This window comes from Drosophila sulfurigaster, chromosome 2R (assembly GCF_023558435.1).
Source record: "Drosophila sulfurigaster albostrigata strain 15112-1811.04 chromosome 2R, ASM2355843v2, whole genome shotgun sequence".
NCBI lineage: Eukaryota > Metazoa > Arthropoda > Insecta > Diptera > Drosophilidae > Drosophila > Drosophila sulfurigaster.
The window spans coordinates 6,738,146-6,758,895 of NC_084882.1; the positions used below are offsets into that span (position 1 = coordinate 6,738,146).

The following is a 20,750-nucleotide window of genomic DNA, read 5'->3' on the forward strand; positions in this document are numbered from 1 at the left end:
ATCAATCGACAAGACTTTTTGACTTCTGCAGCAACTTTTATAATTTCAATTATGCGTTTCTTATTTAAAGTTAGATTTTAAATTTACTTAATCTTGTTACTTTATTTTAATATTATAATTTTTTTTATTTTTATTTGGGTTTCAGATGTCTATCACGGCATCAACGGCAACATGTCACTGGATAGACGCGGTGAGATTGCTACGCCGTCGAACCGTTATGATCTTACACTGGGTTCCGATAAATCGTCTTCTTTATCGCGCTCTGAGGCGGGTACATACGACGTCATTCAGGCAGAAATCCAACATGCTAAGCGGCAAGAGCTTGCCACTGGTGTAGCCACTGCGCATAATGGACATAATGGTAACGGATTACCTCGGACCAATAGCCACGACGTTGACACAGAGGTTAAGAAACGTAAATGGCCCACAGAGCCAAGCTATTTTCTGGCCAAGGAGTTACTGATGACGGAGCGCACGTACAAGAAGGATCTGGAGGTACTAAATTGTTCGTTCAGGCAAGTGCTGAGCTTGGATGATGTGGAGCAATTACAGCCATTGTTCGAGCTGCTTGATTCGCTGTCGCAGCACCACAATCTCTTTCTGCGAGATATCGAGCATCGCATGGTGCAGTGGGAGGGACGCGGTAATCATGATTCCCATCGTATTGGCGATGTCATGATGAAGCACATGGGCGCTCTGCCCATCTACGACGAGTACGTGCAGACCCATCTGGACATTTTGCACTGCATGAATGATATGTACGAGACGGATAATCGCTTCCAGCAGCTCTACAAGGAATTTGAGCAGCAGAAGGTATGTTATCTGCCCATTGGTGAGCTGCTACTGAAGCCAATGAATCGTCTGCTGCACTATCAACTGCTGCTGGAGCGACTTTGCGATTACTATGCTGAGGAACATATCGATTATGCCGACTGCCAGGCTGTCTATCATTTGCTTATACGCAGCACCAAACCGATTCGCATCCAACTCCCTGACTCGGCCAACTTTGTGGAACTCTGCGAACTCCAGCGAGATATCAATTTCGATCAACTCGTGCAGCCTCATCGCCGTCTTATACGGCAAGGCTGCCTGCTGAAGCATTCAAAGCGTGGCTTACAGCAGCGCATGTTCTTCCTATTTTCGGATATTCTGCTCTACGGTTCCAAGTCACCATTAGATCAAAGTTTTCGTATACTCGGTCATGTACCAGTGCGTTCGCTACTAACCGAGAATGCCGAGCACAATACGTTCTCCATATTTGGAGGACAATGTGCAATAACGGTGAGTGCTGGCACCACCGCTGAGAAGACCCTCTGGCTAGCCGAACTGTCCAAGGCGGCGGCCGATATTAAAAGCAAGGCACCAAATACGCAGCTGCAGTTCACAACACTTAAAAATTGCAGTAAGTATCTTTTAAAACCTATACTCTGGTTGTTATAGTACACAGTTCTTAATACTTTACTACAATTTTTCATATATAAGAGCATGCTGAACAGGTCTAAAAGCTTCACATTAAAAAATAGTTGTTTTTAGATTTATTAGAGTAGATAACAAGGGGGGAGGATAGAGCAATTTAGTCTGTTTATGAATTCTTTCTTACTTTTTGGGTTGAGGTACTCACTATGTATACATCTGAAATATTATCGTCGGGGTAATATTCATCCTTTTCTTACTTCATAAATTTACTTCAACTCACAACTTTTCTAAAAATTCGTTATTATTTATCTACTACTAATTGTTCAGGTTTTTAAAACACTCTTAATATACATACATTCAATGTACACGCCTATGTTTTCTTAAATTAGTTTAATTTTTTGTTATATTTCTAATTCTTCTCGTAATATGACTGGCAAGAAAAGCACTTTGCAAAACGTTGTAAGAAATATAACCCTAACAGTCCGACTTCATAACTATCAATTTGTGCACTAAAACATTCACTTCATTCTGTATTTAGGCTCGTCGGAAGAGGGACTCGACATGATCGGTCTGAGCAATGGCACAAACAGCCTGAACAGCAGCACTGGAGGAGGCGGTCCATTGACGCCACAGCAACTTCTTATGCAGCAGCAGAACAAAACACAGCCCTCTCGCAGCAACACCGCGCTACACGTTTGCTGGCATCGTGGCGCCACCGTTGGGCTGGGAGATCATCTCATCGCTGCGGAGCATCAGCTCTCCGGCTATCTGCTGCGTAAATTCAAAAACAGCTCTGGATGGCAGAAACTCTGGGTAGTTTTTACCTCGTTTTGTTTGTACTTCTACAAGAGCTATCAGGATGAGTTTGCGCTGGCCAGTCTACCACTACTTGGGTACACGGTCGGACCTCCAGGTCATCAGGATGCGGTTCAAAAGGAGTTTGTTTTTAAGCTCTCCTTCAAGAATCACGTTTATTTCTTTAGAGCAGAGAGCGCACATACATATAACAGGTATTTTCCCTCACATATAGAGTAAAAATAAAAACATTTCCAATAATACATAACTTTTTCCTAGATGGCTGGAAGTGCTACGCAGTACTACTCAAACCCAGGACTTCAAAAACATACATAGTCATGCATCCAGCAATTAGACTAAATGAAATCCCGAAGTGAACCATTGTGCAATTCCATGGAAATGGCAGAAGCTGTATCTCCGCAAAGAAATGCCTTTAGTATTCTATATATTTTTTATATACAACATATACACCACATAAAAGATTCCCGATTATATTACTTGACTCTTAAGCTAGTACTGGAGCTCTTCAAATTAAAAGTTTTTCAACTTATTGTATTCTTTTAGCTCTACATCTTCCATGTATATAGTTTCTCGTATTTTATTTTTATTGTCATGTTCTGTGTTGGTCCCTATTTTACTCTACACATTATATTTTGTCAAAACTGCGCTAAGTGCCTTATAATTTCATATATATATGATTTTTCTAATTCATTCGGTGTCAAATATTGAAATAATTCTACATATATTAAAATTATTAATAATTAAAAATGAAAAGAAATCATATCAAATTGAAGTACAATTTTAATTTGTTTATGATAAATTAAATATTGCCTTACGACACGATAAAACGATTTCATTGTTTTCAATTTTAAACAAATTTAACAAACTAAGCATAAGTCATTATCTTTAATAGTATTTAACAAATTAATATATTTTGCAAATATACGAGCATTTTTAATCAAAAACTACGTAGCAAAAACAATTTAATTACAACAAGTAAAAATCGTAGGCAGAAGAAGAATGAAGGAATAGTCTTTAAAAGCCATTAAAATTTGTGGTTTGACCTAAATGTGTTAACTATTATGAACAATAGATGTTGGAAACGCAAATACATTGTAAATTATTATATTTAATCGCATATTTCAATATGCTGAATCAATTTTATTTAAATTTATTGTTGATATTTATCATCCATCATTTACTTAATTTTTATCACCATCAGTAACAGAAAATGCAATTTTGACAAAATAGCTATTCTCACTGCAGGGTGCAATATTGATTTAATGAGAAGGAAATTCGTTATCAAACAACGATGGACATAGGAATCTCAAAGTGTGATATGCTGCTATTGGTCAGAAGCTGACAATTTTCCCCGCTGACTTATTTATTTAACAACTGATCGACTTGTAGAATATTTTAAATTTTAATGTCTTTACTGGTGGCTAATCTCGCAGCTATGGCTTAAAAAGCATTATTAAATGATCGAGTTGCTGGTACCAATGATGTGTGCTTCTTTACATTTTATATTAGCCTTTAAAGCAAAGTATTATTTATATCTTTGACTTCAAATTGTACGATTTTTGTTTTCCAATCGAACCTAAAGATTAAATTTCGAGTAAACTTTCAATATGTTGCGAACCAATGGGAAAATGTAGTTATTTGACTTTCAATAGTGTGAGACACTTTGGGTATTGTAATCTTCCAGAGGCACTATTTTACCATTGCCACTATGGGAACAATAAAATTAAAGGAAAAGCTCATTTCAAGCACACTAAATGTCATGGAATTTGACATGGACAGTAGAAAAATCGACAAATTTGTAGTTTTTATCATTTCGCAATTTCTGTCCTCATAGAGCAATTAAAATGTCTCAAAGCAAATATGTATGTTCGAGTACATGTAAAAGAAAAACTAAACCGATTAACCTGGAAATTCCTGCTTGAAAGAATAGAAACGGAAATAGTAATTTATTTTATAGTTCTTTATTGATAATTTGAAATCTATAAGGTAAATTGTTATCATTTGCTTCATTTTACTGCTTGTTGTTCTTGTTGTTGTATTTATTTTTATTAATTTTATATTATTTTAATTTGTGTTTTCTCAATATCAAGAGCTCTAAAAGGATTGCAAAACTTTATTTGAATACAATTTGAAATATGAAATTAAAAAACAACATGCCGCTATAAGGGGATTATCCATATACATTTACATGATGCTCAGAGCATCATTAGCATTACCATTATCGTTATCAATTATCAATATCATAATCATCGTTCCACAATTATGGTTAGCATAGTCATCATCTCAACACAAAGTGCCAAAGTGGAGGGTCTTAGCAAAAGGAACAGCAATTTGAAAACGAATTAGAACGATCGATTGTAAGAATACGCTTAAAAACTATTAACTAAATAATGAAATGCCCTGGCCTAGACGCATTGGTGTGTGGGTAATTTTTTGAGTGTATGTGTCGGTGTTAATATTTTAGCATGTGGCAAATGGCAGTTATGAGGTGTTTAATCTAAATACTAAGCATACACAATGGTCATTTTGTCATGGTCGGGTAGAGTGGCGATTGCAGTAAGATATTGCATTGATTATCACTCATTGAAATGAAAAGATTACACGATCTGGGGATGGATTGAATTGGTCACAGGGTAGAGATTTTAAGGATGTACATACATATATATGGTATTTATATAGTTATACAGTTTTATTTCTTTCTACTTTGATAGACATATCATAGATCCAATTTAATTCAATTGCATGCTAACAACTAACATTAAATTTTAATTTTAATTAGAAATTTTGGCTTCGTATCGTTGGTGTCCTTCAACTTTTAGCCAATTGTATTATTAACCGAATATTAGGTAGCTTGTGCGAATAATCAATCATCATATTACATATTAAGATTTTCAGCTTACTCACTGGCAGCCTGCTAATTAAAATAGCTGAACATATAATTATATGTATGTATATATTTGTGTATTTGCAATCAATGCTTGATTCTAATTCTGTTGTGTTGATCTCGGCTTTATCGTCTATGAATGTACGAATATGTGTGAGCTATAATTTTTTAATTTGTTGATAGCAATTTAAAATGAAACTATTTCACGCAGTAAATTTGCCAACTAGTTTTATAAATTTTTTTATTATTATTCTTAATAACTTTTCTTTCTGCTGCTATTTGAATTATAACATTGAATTCTTTTTGTGTTATTAATATTATTGTTAGCTTATAAGAGGCTTTTTAGGTGATATATCTATTGATGTCGGTTGAAGTAGTTTGCTGCTTCAGTGGGTTGGTTGATGTTCTTGTTGCTGATGCTTCTTGTCGCGTGTCTACGATTAAAACATTTCGCCGAAAATATAAAATGCCCTGTTTTACGGGTCTCTCTGTGTGTGTATGTTTGTGTGCAAGGGTATGCGGTATATGTGGACTGTCTGTCTGTGTGTGTGTGTGTGTTAGGCGATATTACAATTTCATAGCATTATAACTATTATAAATATATCTGATATTATTTAATTTAAACTTGTTTATATTATTGCATGTTGTTGTTTTTCGCCGCAAGTTATCGCTGCTACAACTGCCTCTGCCGTTGTTGTTGTAGACGCTCCTGCTGCTGCTTCTGCTGTTGTTGTTGCTGCTGCTAATATTATTGTTGTTGCTGTTGTTGTTGCTGTTGATGTTAACTGTGTGGGCGCATGGCTAATCGATGAAACTTTGCTCCACACAGGCTTTCACACGCTTCTCATACTCACGGCGATTCTCTTTATAAAGCTGGGCGGCTGTTGAGTTGGCCGGTGAGTTGGGATTGGGATCGCTCAGCAGTGACTATAAATAAGATGTATAAGAGTAAATTTCAGCATTTCAAGATATGATTGTTATAAAATAGAAATGCTCACCTGTATGGATGTTAATATTGCCGACACATCGTATGTGGGACTCCAGCGATTTTGCAATATATCCAAGCATATGCCACCATCTGCATAAACGTTTGGATGAAATACTTTCGATACGAATCGAACTGTTGGCGGTTTATTTGGGTATTCTTCCGTAAATTCTATGGTTAACTTAAAGGTACCATCTTCGAATGGAGTATCGTGTGGACCAAAAATCACAGCATTCCATATCATAATATTATTATCTGTTGGTGCACCCGAAACACCCGTTGGTGGGTCCTCCTGAAGTCTGCAAATAAGAATCATAATCACAGATTGTCACATTGTTGTTCTTGATAAAAGTTTCTTAATAGTTTCAGCTCGAGTATTATATCTTCACATCCATGAAAATCAGTAGATTGTTCTCCTTACATTCTTAAATCTTCTTAAAACAATGCCTTGTGAAACGGTAAACAATTTAAGAGGCAAATATATACTATAAACATATATGCATGTATGACCAACCAATCATGAGTGTCTTTGTCTATATACAATGATTTACACATACATGTAAATATGTGACTATATATGTATGTATATTTTGACGCTGTCATGTTTATAAGATATTTCCTCTTCGCAGTAGTTGTTGTTGCATTCAACAGCTGCTTTTGTGTATTGTGAGTTCATTAAGCCACGCGCGTCACCACATGTCTACTTATTACAAATCAATGTTTTTAGAATATAATTTTTTTAATTTATGCAGTCAAAGGTTAAAGCATTTTTGTTCATCTGGTGCTTACTACGATTTTTATCCCAAATCCTTTCTATTAGTTTTAAGCTCCCAGGAACCTTACTCAAATGTAGGTCAAGCAGACATGCATACACAAAAATGAGCGTGTGTGTGAGTGTGAAACAACTACAAGAAACTGAACCCACAAGAAGCGATGCCCAACAACCAAGGAGACTAACCAACAACCAACCGCACCCTTCAGTCGGCTAAATCAATACAAATGACAAAGCTTAAAATGAAATCATCGATTAAACAGCAGCAGCAACAACAATAACATACGCAATGAAAAAGCAAAACAAAACAGTAGACGATAAATGCTGATAAACAAAACAATTTCTGCGGCATAGATTGTTGTTGTTGCGGGTGGGAGGTTAGCTGGTGAGTTTTGCTGATTCAAAGTCCTGCTGCCTTGAAGCAGCCTTGACATTTACTGGACCTGCTGCTCGTGGTGAACGCAACTTTGTAATGCTCTCATAGCGTGCATTTAGTATTTTGTACAATCAAATTGATTCATCATTTGTCAGGAAGTGCAGAAGTCGAGCAAACTAACAAAGTCGAATGGTGAAAAATATCCCACACATCGTTGAATGAAATTCCAATAAGAAGGCGCTGCTGCTGCGCTGCTGCTCTGCTTGCGTTGCTGCTTTGGGGCAGAGAGTATGAGTCAACAAGGTTAAGTGAGCGCTGTCAAATGACGGAAGATGGTGAAACAGAGATGCGAGGCGTGTACGGGAGCCAGGATGAGGAGGATGACTCTTTGCAGCTGTTTGGGAGAACTATCTACATATTTATTTGTCTATAGTTTGGCTGTCTGCTTTCTGCTCTGGTTGGCTTTTGTTGTTGTTGATGTTATGTCTGCGACGCAATAGCACAAATGGTGAAAAAGAATTTTCGTACATTACGCTTTGTATTTTGCCTCTGTTCTTCTTTGCACAGATTTAGTTTACATGTTCGCTTTATTTTTTTTTTGCGTTTTCTGTGTGTGTTTGCGTTATGCTTCAGCCTCAAAGTCAAGTGTCAAAGACGCAGCGCAGCATAGGTAACAAAATTTGTTGTTGTTGCGATTGCGACTGCTATTGCTATTGGTTTGCCATTGTTATTGTTGTTGTAGTATCACAAAGTAAAAGAGCAGCGAAAAAAGCAACGTACAAGCTCACACACACACACAATTCATACACGGGTCACATACACATATGCACATTTGTATTTTGGCTGCGCAAACTTTTCCACAGGCATATGCACATACATACATACATCCACACTTTATCATGTATGTATGCGTGTACATACGTATGTCGCCCCGTTTCTTCATTTCACACCACGACGACTGACAGTGTACTTTTCTTACCTTTTAAAATCTCTCATAAGACGTCTGCGTGCGGGTGTTGACATGTTCTACAACGTTACTACCACTTGTGTTTAATGTAAATAAGAACGTTTTAACAATGCGATTTTTTATAAACAGAGACAGTGAAATTTTGTAATTTTATTTTTAATTGAGGGCACAGACTGAGCAGCAAGCAGCGTGACCGCAAGTTGATTTTTAAAATATACTATTTTGCTTCGCAAAAAATACCGAAATAAATGGCTTCTGTGATCACCCGTTATGGTTACATTCTTTTGTTTCGCCAATTCAATTAAGAGATTGACACATGAGACAAGATTAATAAGTGGCCGTAATTTAATTATAAAAAATTCCAAAGGAATTGTTTTCACCAAATTTTGGTATATTAGCACCAAAAATATTTCATCCTACGCATTGTAATAAATATGTCAATAATACAATATTTTGTTGACAAAATTTTTTCGATACGTTTTTCGATTCAACAAAATCGGTCTCCAGTCATTATCACAGTGTGCCTAATAATATTTTCTAAAATCCTTATCATGTTTTAATATTTGTATGGGTAATGCAAAGTTTGCACTAATTTGTCAAAGTTTAATACTATTAATATAATTTTACTGATATATTTTCCAACAATATTTTTAATTGTATCTCAATACAAATATTGGAGTATTTTTCAAACTAAGAATTTGTGGCTTATTTCTCCTTAATTAATAATAAACGAGCTAGATTTAGCGGGAAAATATTTGACAACACTGGTATCTATATATTTTTTAAAATCTTTATTTCGTTCATTTTTTCGACATTTTTGGCATATTGGAAATAGTATTTTTTTTAAATATAGAAGCGGTCACTTTGTTTGGTACATAAAAAGAGGCTGAAATTGTGTTGTTTTTACAGTTAATGATTACTAAACGAAAAGGCGAGAAAATGTCACAGACTGAATAATAAATGATCACTACAATGGGAGTATTTTGGTTACTTTAATTTATTTATGAATTAATTTTACACTAGAATATTGAATTTAATTGTATCACAAGCATTAGCATTCGACTCCAAGCACGCTTCGCAATTAAACGGGAAACAATTCATTATAAGTAAAGTTCTCAAGGATTTTGGTGGCAATTGCCAGGAATTTAACCTCTAGAGCACGAGCAATAGGCGCTATCACTTCATTGGTGAATAATTCAAAGTTTTCATTGATGGTTTGGTTAATAACATCGCCAAGCACTTTGTCGCCGTTAAAGAGGTTGTCCAGACGCAAGCGACCTTTTCCAGTGCGAATTTTCAATGCAAACTCCTTAATATCAAAGTAATCGATGTCGTTGACATTCTTAACATCGTAAGTAACTCGAACATAAGCCACAAAGTTGGTGAAGTTGCCCACAAAGGGTCCATTACCCTTTATAGGTAGCGCTAAGATGTTGCCATTTATTTCGTATTGTCCCTCTCCTTGCAGATGCGGAAGAATCAGTTCGAAGTCGAATCGCTTGTTCTGTATGGATGCTCGCATTTTAGTAATTTCAAAGTTGGAAGCGCCATAGACTGTCAGTTTCTTGGCCTTGACCGTGATGCCGCCAGAACTGCCGTCCAGAATATTGAGGTCACCGATGTAGAGGGGTTCCAGGGAGGGTACATTGATTTCCTTGATACCCTTGACTAAATATGGACGCAGATTGTGCACACTTTGCTTTACACACTTGGATAGCTCGGGATCGTTGCGATGACAAATCTTGATGTAGTCAGCTAATGGGGTTTAAAGGTTATAATTATTGTTTTGTTCAAGCATATAATTTGTATTTTTACTTACGCATAGTGGCCGCATAGGTGATGCCGAGGAAGCAAACGAGAATTGTGACTGTAATTAATCTGGATACCATTTTTTGCTTGCGATTTCTGTAATTAACAATTTGGCAAGTCATTAATAATAGGTTTAGTTAGATCCGACGATAATTAGGAGCTATAGTGTCAACTCATTCCAAGTTCCGTTCAGTACTGCTATTGCAATTGACGTCAGAGAAGCTAATTGTGCTTCTGCGACGGTCTTAAATGCTATAATTATCAATATTTTCCCAAGCTTCTGATTATAGACTTTAGGATAATAGCGTTACACTCATGCAGCGTATTATCTGCTTGAACTGAATTCTCAGCTTAAAATTTAATCTGGCCTGAAGAACTAGAGAGATGGTTCATCAGGGGCCTAGCTGGGGCTACCAGACGGGTCGCAGGTTGCGGATAGCGATCGACCTCTAGGTCAGAGGTTAGCTGCGAATAAGCGCTACTGTATAGACTACATCCGCAAATAAGCAGTCCCGGACAATCAGCGGGTGCTTGGCATTGACCAAAGCACTGACGAGGGGCTTATGATACCACCTTTTAAAATCTTATCATATACTTTTTTCATTTCATCTTGCACCTGGGCTGGGCTAAGGTGTTATTCGACCCGTGCTGAAAGTCAGCTTGGCTGGGAGCCCAGGTTTATCAAAACTAGCCCAGTCGTGAACGGAGACCTCAAGTGATTGGCAACCACTTGTTGAAATTAGCCTTACTTGGGTACTGCGGATCTCTGCCCGAGTGGACATATTATTTCTCCGCTACTCGTGGGAACAAGACACAATGAATAGAAAACAACAAAACAATACAAAATCGGAGTGTGGTCCTCCTAATAAGAGACCCAGAGGAAGAGTGGAAGAAGAAAAGTTTACAAATCGCTTGGCAGAGCCGATCGAACCTTTAGGTTTTAATCATAAAGGCCCTGGAAGCGGCAATTATACTGATGTCCCAATTGTGAGTAATAGACCGGTAAATTTCATCAGATGTGAACCATCGCAAGCTAACGCCAAAGATAGAGTAAAGGCAAAACGAATATTATCCCGCCATATTAAAGCACCAATAACAGAAGCCCAGGCATCGTCTAAGCAAGACTTTTATCGGATCCAAGAGGACGTTAACTGGGCCAAGGCTGTTCTTCCGAATTTTCGACTCGATTACAAGGAATCTCTTTTACCAGTTTCTGGAACTGCACGGGAGAATTTGATTGTAAAACTGCAAATGCCTTCTCAAGATGTCTCCTTGTCAAGTTCAAGTTTGGGCTCTTTACAGCCGCCTACGCCAACTTCAAGAATAGGGCGTACCGATCCGAATCCTACGAATACATGTGGGAGTGCATCGAAGAAGTCATTTACAGATATTGCACGAGGACGTAAAATAATCGGACTTATTGATAATGGCAATGTCGAAGGAAAAATACCCCGAAACCAATGGTATTGGATTCAAGCTTCACTGGCTTCGATAACACTTGAAGTATTGCGGGACAATCCAGGACCGCCACCATCTTGCCAAGATGCTGGATGGTTTCAGGGAAGCACTAAGTTGATTGCTTGTGATAACGATAGATCGGCCTTGCTTTATCAATTTGCAGTTGCGAAGCTTGGTGAAGTGTACCCAGGCGCACAGTTGGAAGTAGTCGATATTATAGACATTCCGTCGAGACCTTGGGCCACAGCTTGGCTACCCGAGACACCATCAGAATCGGCCGAGATACTGGGAATGCTAAATGATTTAAACCCGGAGTTGGTAATGGATAGTTGGAAAGTAATCAAAGCGGACAAATTTGAACGGAATATGATGCTGGTAATCTTCCAAGTAACTCACGCATCGATTGAATACTTAACTAGGTGTGATGGTCTGCTAAACTACGGATGCAATAAGATTCGCATGCAGTTCTACATGAATCCACAGGATGCTCTATCAAACCTGGACGCATTTGCTGCAGCCGTCGACCCGCCCACAGAAGAGGATGAGCTCGAATTCGATCAGTCTCTTCTTAACGAGGACTTATCGTTTCTAGCAGATTATCGAGAGAGTCTTGACTAAGCATGACCACTTTAACAGAACACGAACATTCCACTGTCACAAACAAATAAAAAGCCTTTGCCTTTTAAAAACTTGACTAATCCTGTTTTTTGTATTAAACTACTTTTTTGTTGTAAACACACATTTATAGAAATGTTCTTATTCAGGAACATTCAATTCACTTTAAATGGCAGCGATTCAATTATAAATAATTGTATAAATTGTACTAACGTTTAAATGTTAGATTTGTAGTTTTTACTGAAGAACCGATTGTCTGTTTGGATCTCAGGCGTGAGGTATAAGTGACCGTCAACAAAACGAACTGAATGCAAAATTGTAGAGTCGCTCGTATTTTATAGCAAAAAATAAACGATTGGATTTACATGAGCGGCTGAACTTAGGAATAGCCATAGACGTAACGTAGAACCCCAAAACATGTTGACAATACCCATACCCATACTCATGCCAACTCCCAACTGAGGGAGAGAGTGAGGCAGATACACGAGAGTCAGAGAGGTAGAGAGGCTTAATAGTGAGAACGAGATTCAAAGCGGCTTCGACTGACTTAATGATAATAATAATCTTAATGATCGTGTTCATACAAATCAGTTTGCCTCTGTATGTGCTATAATGCGATGCTTGTTGGCAATACCCCGCCTTCTGAGTGCACTGAACAGCGCAGCAGCAGCCAAGGAAGTCGCATTAACTAGTTTACTAGTCACAGATACCCCCACCCTCCATCCCCCCAACACAATGCCTTTTGTCAGGTGAAAAGGTTAAGACCCATTTAATGCAGCCTGTAGTTTTGTTTGGATTTATTACTAGTTAATCTTTGGCTTAAGTTGGCGTGCAGTGCGTAATTAGTAGATTCCCCATAAGCTGTGTTGACAATCTAAACTTGGTATTAGAATTAGAATTCGCTTGAACATTGCCTGTCATAGTCGCTTCAGTCTCTCAGCGGCAGTCTTATGTAATTTTGTGTGTCGAGTCCCCCATTCAGTAGAGTGGTGTGTTGACAGGAAGGCAAGGCTGTGACTCGCTGACGTGGTTCACTGCCAACACTGATGAGGCATACACATATTCTACTTCAAGCGATGACTTGGACTGTTATAAGTGAAAAATTATTCAACAACACGCAATTGCCAAAGTTATTGTGATTAGTTTCTACTTAGTAAGGGCTGAACTGGAGATGTATTTAAACATCGCAGTTAAGTAATTCAATCCCACCCCCGCTTGATGAGAAGTCTCCAACCTTGACCTTAGATTCAGATAAATAAGGTTAATCAATGTGTTACGTTAGTTAGTGTCTATATAGAGCATCTCTGTGGAGTTTTTATTATTATTATTACTATCATCAAAATTGGCTGCAGTTGGTTGGATCAAAATATGTGATATCTTTAAATTTATCATTAGCTAATTCATCTTGTTCGTACAATCTTCGTGACTATATTTTTGTCAGGATATAATGTAATGATAATTTTAAACATTCTAGTATATAATATATTATGTTCTTGGAAGTTATGTATTCATAATTCTCACTGAGTTCCAGCAAATTATTTCTGCGCATTTTTCGTTCATTCATATTGTCGAGGCACTCAATTTGCATATCGAACCTGATGTGACCGTGCATGTAATGATAATACTTATGCAATTGGTAACCAGCAATTCCTACAATGTAACAATTATATAATAACTATAGTTAAGTTTTGATAAGTACAAGCGTAAGCTGGATTGTTTGCTTACTTAGTTTGTTGAATAAATTACATCGATTTAATATGTCGTCATACTTTAATAAGATAGATATCATATTTTGTTATTTGTATAAGTATTTATTTGTTCATTGTGTGCAATAAATTAGGTCTTATTATAAATATATGGTAATGTTGCTCATAATGTCACCCTCTAGTTTAAGTTGATCCATTCATCGAGTGGTATCTTTGCGAACAAACGATCCATAAAGTTGCGGATGACTAGGGTCAGCTTAGTGCGTAGCGCAGGTTTCATTTCCTTCAGCAGCTCCTGAGAGTTCGAGTTGATGAATAAATTGAGAGCAGCCTCTGTAAATCGGATGAATCTTTAGGTAAAATCGGATATTTTTAATGTAATTTAAACATACGTATAACAGAGTTGCCATTGGCAATGTTATCCACGCCCATCTGTATATCCTTTACATTGAAATCCATCTTCACCGAATCAGTGCTGAGATATGTACGTCCATCAGGACCTTCATTTGCCAACGCCTTGAAATAGATCTTGGCCTTGACGCCCTCTGTAATTGGACGAAAATGGGGCTAATAATGATGCTCTTTAGGGTTAGGAGAAGTGAGCTTACCATATTCGCCCCAGTAGTCACCAGCTCCGGAGGCCTTAACCAAGATCAGAACACCTGTAGATCGATATTGAGCCTTGACGCGTATGCGGGGTATCTCGCACGTCAGCTGGAATTGTAGTGAATCCAAGTCGGAGCTGCAAGTGACGACAATGACAATGATAATGACTGACTGAGATGATGATATATGTATTCAAGTGTCAAAGTGTTCGGGCTAACGCTTATCGTATAGCCAATTACGACTGAACATAACATAAAAACTGCAATTTCATTGGATGTGCTAACAATTTGCATTATTCAATGTCGCCATCGTGTGGCAAGTAAAACTCCACCTCGACCTTCAGCGCGGACACCCATGAGAAAACGAATCTGGTGCAACAAATCATTGCCTAGATCTAAATCAAACATCGTCCCCAAATACTCGTTTTAAAACCTGTAAGACTCGGCCACAAAATGAAAACCGTTTGGTATCGGCCTGCCCAAAACCGTAATTGAATTTGAAATTGAAATGCAAACCGGCTAGCTATTCATTCGATATGTCGAAAGGCCAAATCGAATGCTTCTAATTGAGAGCTGACACACATTTGATTTACACCAATATGCTTCTTGGCCATCATCATCTTCGCTCTTGGTTCTTGAATTGCATGGAATGTCTTATGAATGTTGCAGTAAATTCTATTGGTGTTTTAACTACTTAGCAAAGTGTTTGTGGTGCCAAAATCCGGAAAGCTGTAAAAAGTTTTGTATGAAATATGGTTTTTGTTTGGTCGAGAACGCTGCATAGTCTTTATATGATGTATCCATATATAGTTTATATGATGTATCCATTCAAGTAATACCATAAAAATTAAGCGTGTCTAAAGCAGATGAACTTCTACATTTTGCACCCAATTATTGCTTATTAAAATGTTTATGTACTTAACTTGAATTTCAGTCAGAATTAGGAAAGTGTGCCAAAATTCTGAAATAACTTTAAAAAGGGGTCTATTGGGTTTCTTTAGTAAAAAAGATAAGGAATAAATCATTTTGTATTAACTATTTTAATATTTTCCCTATAATAATTGTAATTAACCCAGACAATTGCATTAGAAATAATAAACTTCCTAGAATGGTCATCAGTTGGTGACGTTAGACAAATTTCCAAGATCCAATATGTCTGGATTGAGCCATTTGGTTAAACTGAAATTAATTACTCTTAAAACCCAATATGGATAGTGGTAAATTACACTATATTTATAATTCCCATAACATGTAAATTTATTTATTTATTTTTTGCTGCAGCGAAGCAAGAGAGAGATGAAGAGCCGGAGAGGGCGTATTTCCACTGCAAGTGTTAAACGGTTTTTTTTTGTGTAGACTTCTACGGTGTAGATTCTTAATTTAAATTTGTAATCGACGTAGAGTACATTCAACAATCGGAAATTCATGCCGTAATAACTGAAATTGCATTAATTAAATTGATATGCAACAATCGCGTGCTTCGCAAATGCTTAGGCAAATTGACAGAATGAACGATTGTCAAACATTCGCAAGTCTACAACTTGTATATTACAAGTATACAAAAGATCCGAGAATATACTACTTAGCAACTACATTTAAGTTCGACACATTAATGCTCTTCTAGTTTCTTTAAAGGTATAATTAAATACTGGGCATATAAGAAAGGGTTTAGTTAGTCAGTGCATAGAATTAGGCAAATAATATTTAATAACACGGCCATAGCACTGATTAAATTGCTGATACCTACGCCAGTATATTTTAATTATAGTAGAGTATTGAGGAAATCAGACAATCAAAGCAAGTGTTGAAAAGGTTCAAAGACGCGCTTCGCATTTTCGAAGCTGTGATCACAGTGCAAATAATTATATTTTCTGGTGTGACCCATACTTGACTTATGTATGTGATCATAGTTAATCATGTATGTGTGTGGGTATTTATTATATGTGTTGATGTGTGAGTATTAGATACTGTGGCTTTAATTACGTACCGAACATTGGTGACGGTAATATTGCTGACGCCGAATGCCTGAATGTTCCGGAACAGGGCACGATAACCGTCTGGTCCGCTTCCCAAAACAATACCAATTTCATCGATTACCACAGGCTCAATCTATTACAAACACACGTGAGACAGAAAGATAGACATTGAATACTCAATCGACTGTTTTGCTTGCTAGATATACATACCTCGTAAATGTCCAGTTCGGGGATGCCCTTTTGGAGGTAATGCACTAACTTGTTGCCACTATCACGTAGACACTCGTTAATAGCTGCCTCATCGCGGGGGCATTGCTGCAAATAGTAAGCTGCAAGAGATATTAAGAGAGAGGAATATTTACTCTTTTCAGTTTGTATTTTTAAAGCGTTTCCGAGTTCATTGTTATTTCAGCGTTAATGGTATTACTCTATTGTTGTTTCGCTTTCGTTTACATTTTCATGTTTATTTTTTACAAGTTTGTTGTTGTCGATTTTTTGTGCATTCAACTGCAACCAAATTAAAGTAGTTGCCATTAATTACAGATTGCATCCCGCGGCATGCAGCTGACTATGTTTTCGTTGAGTTCAAGTTCACAAATCGGCGCGTTGGCAATTTACAGCCGAGTCAAGATCCCCATCGGCGGATAAGCCTCAAGCCTCAGACGTGAGCATCTACAGCACTCATCATTATGGCCGGGGGAAGCTTATGTGACAGCTTTATTTGCTATGTGAGTTCTGCTGCTCAGGGCTTGGCAGGGGACTGAACTCGAACGAATAGATTATGGAAAGGCTGGATTAATTACGTTTATTATCAGTTATACGATAACATCATCAATGCGAGATCATTGTCTCAAACTTGTGAATCAATCTCGAATCATTCTTAAAGTCCGTATCTATTATTAACACAAAAAGATTTTTCGAAATATTCATTACTTTTTCATGCTTGCATAGACTCTGGCTATTTTGATATCATTCTGAAACATATTTAATAGTTACTTTAACTACTAACCCTGATATCACATCATAGTTCTCACGTCTGGCAATAATTTTTTAAAAAGTACTATACAAGACTGTAAACTTTTTTATCTACTATAAAGTTATTACAAATTCGTGGAAAATATATCTGTTCCTGCTAATTTATGCATTTATTCGTCATGAAGGGATTGCCATTTTTGGTATCAATGCTAAAAACCATGCTCTGAGTTGATGTTTTTTTTTATTCTTGGAAATGATAGTCTGATAATTGGGTACAACTTTCAGCTCTGTCGACACGTTCCAAGGGGGTAATTAAAACCCTATCGAGCATTATTTAAGCCATGTTTTGGCCAATGTGGTGGTTGGTAACAATGTGAACTCTTTAAGGACTGGAAAGCGTTAGCGTCATCGCTATTGAAGTAATCTGATAGAAAGCGATTTAGCCTCACGATTTCTGGCTATTTCCGAATGTTATTTTGTAGTCTTGGGCTACTTACGCTGTTGCTGGGCAAATATGGTGCCCAATATGGACAGCAGCAGTAATATTCCAAATTTGTGGTACATGGTTGAAGTGTTGTAGTTGCGGTAGTTGCGGTGGTTTGTCTGCATGAAAGTACAAGTCAAAGAAAAAGAGCGTTGTTTCACTTTTAGTTTGGTTTCATAATTTATTAGCACGTCTCATATATGCTAATAACTTTTTTTTTTGTCAAATGACGCTGGCTACTCGAAAGCGAAAGCGTTTTGGCAGAACACTAAAAACACGAAAGAAACATACAGAGAATACAATAGATGCGTTGTATATAAATTTCACTCCAGGGCCACCGAAATTCTTTCGAACTGTACTTCAAAGTGGGTCAAAACGGACCAGTTCTGTTTGTTTATTATTCTCTCTCTCTCTCTCTTTGGCCGTCGACGAGAATACAACCGACTTAATAAGGTTTTGCTTTTTAACTTAGCGCTTGGCTTTTTAAGCGTCTTCTGCTGCTTGCTTTCTTTGCGTCTTTGCGACTGACTGACGTCCAACTTTCACGCGACTCGAGCGAGGAATGAACCAACGCTGCATTGTACCAAGCCATTTAACCAAAAGCCAACCCAGCCAGTGAGGCGACCAAAAGAAATGAGTCTTCAGTCGAAAGCAGCGCCTAAAGCGTAGGTAAAGTGCAATGCAACAAAACGAACAAAGGCCACTAAATGGGGACACACCCACAGATACAGTCGCAATCGCGCCAGGCTGGGCGTAGGTCTGGTTCTCGTTCTCGCTCTGAGCTTGGGCCTGGGCCTGGGCATGGGCTGGGTATATATCGCCTGCATGAAGGTTAAGTTCATGCCGTGAGCTGGTTGCTCTTTGACTAGGCCCGGCCTCAAAGCCAGGCTAATGAGCCGTGCAATGAATCAACCTCATGAGCCTCATAAGTTGAGGATTAGCTCTTGGATTAGCCCTACGTGGCATGCATTTTTCTTAACACCATTTTTACGGTATGCGCCTAAACAGTTTTTGTGCACGATGAATAGCTGGCGAATTGTGATGAATTCTTTGTTTCGCTTTAGTTAAGCTGGGCGCTATTACTGCTGCCACAAAAGCGGCTAACAGAAAGGTCAAGCACATACCATGTCCATGTGCATTTCAAATTTGCATACAATCAATAACAGAACGAACCTTTCATTCGGCTCCCTACTACTATAAATAATGCTTTTTATTTGGTTGAAAGCAATTAATCACACTTATTTATGTCCAATTCCATTGACAAGCCCAACTGCATACCTTGCCCCTAAAGAAAGAACTTTTCAATGCTTGAGTGCATGTTGTGCATTTCAATGAACTTTAATCGTCGGTATTCGTCGCTAAGACACTGTGAGCATCACTATTATTATTTTACTATTGAACAGTAAGTTACTTAACTCTAATAAAATAAACAACATCTAAATAAATAATAGGTAATAAAAAGAAAAAATACACAAAACCAAATTTCACTGCTGCTTAAGTAATTTTTTTATAAAAAGCGTTGCATACTTCTGGGCTGAGTGGAAAGTGAAGTGGCTACAGTCACGTCACAAATTTTGTGTACAGTGTAAACACAAATTACAGGTTTTTATGATGCGGTCAAGGTCGTTTGCTGTTTGTACTGCAACATTCACCTAGAAGTTGTTTTTGTATATTATATATCCTTGGCGGTTTTTCAGCGATATCCTCGAGATTGGTAGAACCCAATCAATAGATGCTAATTGACACTAGGGGAAGTGGGTATGAAAAGACACGAGTTAAGTAAATCTTGCAAGTCAGTTGATTCTTTAGTTTTTCTGTGCGAATTTTAATATTGAGTTTAGAAACTTGTTTAAATCCAAAGTGAACATATTTATGTGCTAATTAGACAAGACTTAGAAGTTAATGTTTTAAAAAGTAGGATGAGACCAGATTTTACTTTTTAAACAAGTTTTTGCAAATTTATGACAGATATTAAAATTTTCCTTCATTGTATATTTCATTTTGACATATGCTATTTATGCATTTAAATCACGTCGAAGAGATTAGTTTCTAAATTTTTAATTATTCTGACTGACTTTTTTCTGTTGACTCTTTGACTTTTTGTGTAATATTAGACAATTTCTAAGAACTTTAATGCTGACAAATGTTTTCTTAGATGCCAGAGGTACTTCCACATATTCACATATACATACATACCATATGCCAGACAGAACAAAGACAGCTAATTATTTATTTAATAACAAAGCTGGAGATATAAACAATAGGCCTTAGGCATTTGCTCTAGCTTCTTTTAAGTATTTCTCACAATTGTCGTTTACCGCTTTGAATGTTGAATGCGTAATGTATGACTAAAGCTCGAGTACAACGAGTATCTAGAGTCGCTTTAGAATCGACTCGGCTTTGTGTCTGTCACTTCCCCTATATTTGTCATGGCCATTGTAAACAAATTTAAGACGAGACAGTCAAAGGTCTTGACTGGGTCGAACCTTTGCGTTTTGCGCAGTTGGTATACAATTAGATATATCCATTAGTTTTAAATAAATACGTATTTTATATTATATTTATTACTATTCCTAATGTTCACAATTTTGGCTAATGATTTCTTGCTTAATGGTTTTCACTAAAATAATAGTAAATAAATTGCATTAACGGTCATCAAGTTGACTTTGCAAATATCCGCATATCTCAGATTTACAAGCAAAGCTGAACTCTCGGCTAATTAATTCTATATATAAGTACTTAACTGTTTACTCAATTGCAAAGGCTGTCATACCTGTTATTTTCTAGTGGAATTTTTCTATGATTTACAAACTTGAGAAATTGCTCTCAAATGTGTATTTCTCAATAAGTTGTTTTAGATAATAATTCTCAGTTTGTTTTGTAATCTTAAGAGACTGTGAAACAAT

The 20,750-nt window shown here is 37.2% G+C and overlaps 4 protein-coding genes across 6 annotated transcripts; 1 reads left to right on the plus strand and 3 right to left on the minus strand.

Moving 5' to 3' along the window:
* Nucleotides 1–171: 171 nt before the first annotated feature.
* Nucleotides 172–2,566, plus strand: LOC133836654 (FERM, ARHGEF and pleckstrin domain-containing protein 2-like). Its single transcript, XM_062267246.1, has 3 exons — nt 172–1,402; nt 1,955–2,354; nt 2,491–2,566. Exons 1-3 carry the CDS (start codon nt 172–174, stop codon nt 2,564–2,566), a joined length of 1,707 nt encoding a protein of 568 aa, XP_062123230.1.
* A 2,774-nt stretch (nt 2,567–5,340) lies between these two features.
* LOC133838279 (ubiquitin-conjugating enzyme E2-17 kDa) lies at nt 5,341–8,439 on the minus strand. Its single transcript, XM_062269344.1, has 3 exons — nt 8,229–8,439; nt 6,115–6,400; nt 5,341–6,043 (listed from the first exon to the last, which is right to left on the minus strand). Exons 1-3 carry the CDS (start codon nt 8,270–8,272, stop codon nt 5,918–5,920), a joined length of 456 nt encoding a protein of 151 aa, XP_062125328.1. The 5' UTR covers nt 8,273–8,439; the 3' UTR covers nt 5,341–5,917.
* A 756-nt stretch (nt 8,440–9,195) lies between these two features.
* On the minus strand, nt 9,196–12,420 carry LOC133838278 (protein takeout). The gene is made up of 3 exons (XM_062269343.1): nt 12,312–12,420; nt 10,036–10,121; nt 9,196–9,971 (listed from the first exon to the last, which is right to left on the minus strand). Exons 2-3 carry the CDS (start codon nt 10,103–10,105, stop codon nt 9,298–9,300), a joined length of 744 nt encoding a protein of 247 aa, XP_062125327.1. The 5' UTR covers nt 10,106–10,121; nt 12,312–12,420; the 3' UTR covers nt 9,196–9,297.
* A 1,466-nt stretch (nt 12,421–13,886) lies between these two features.
* Nucleotides 13,887–20,058, minus strand: LOC133838277 (protein takeout). Of its 3 annotated transcripts, none has more exons than XM_062269341.1 (7): nt 20,041–20,058; nt 17,858–17,963; nt 16,596–16,714; nt 16,397–16,518; nt 14,413–14,546; nt 14,197–14,349; nt 13,887–14,137 (listed from the first exon to the last, which is right to left on the minus strand). In XM_062269341.1, the coding sequence occupies exons 1-7, from the start codon at nt 20,041–20,043 to the stop codon at nt 13,983–13,985; spliced, it is 792 nt and encodes a 263-aa protein (XP_062125325.1). In that variant the 5' UTR covers nt 20,044–20,058; the 3' UTR covers nt 13,887–13,982. The 3 variants fall into 3 exon arrangements, with proteins under 3 accessions (XP_062125325.1, XP_062125324.1, XP_062125326.1); XM_062269340.1 differs by lacking the exon at nt 20,041–20,058 and adding an exon at nt 18,374–18,451; XM_062269342.1 differs by lacking the exon at nt 20,041–20,058 and adding an exon at nt 18,136–18,405.
* Nucleotides 20,059–20,750: the final 692 nt, after the last annotated feature.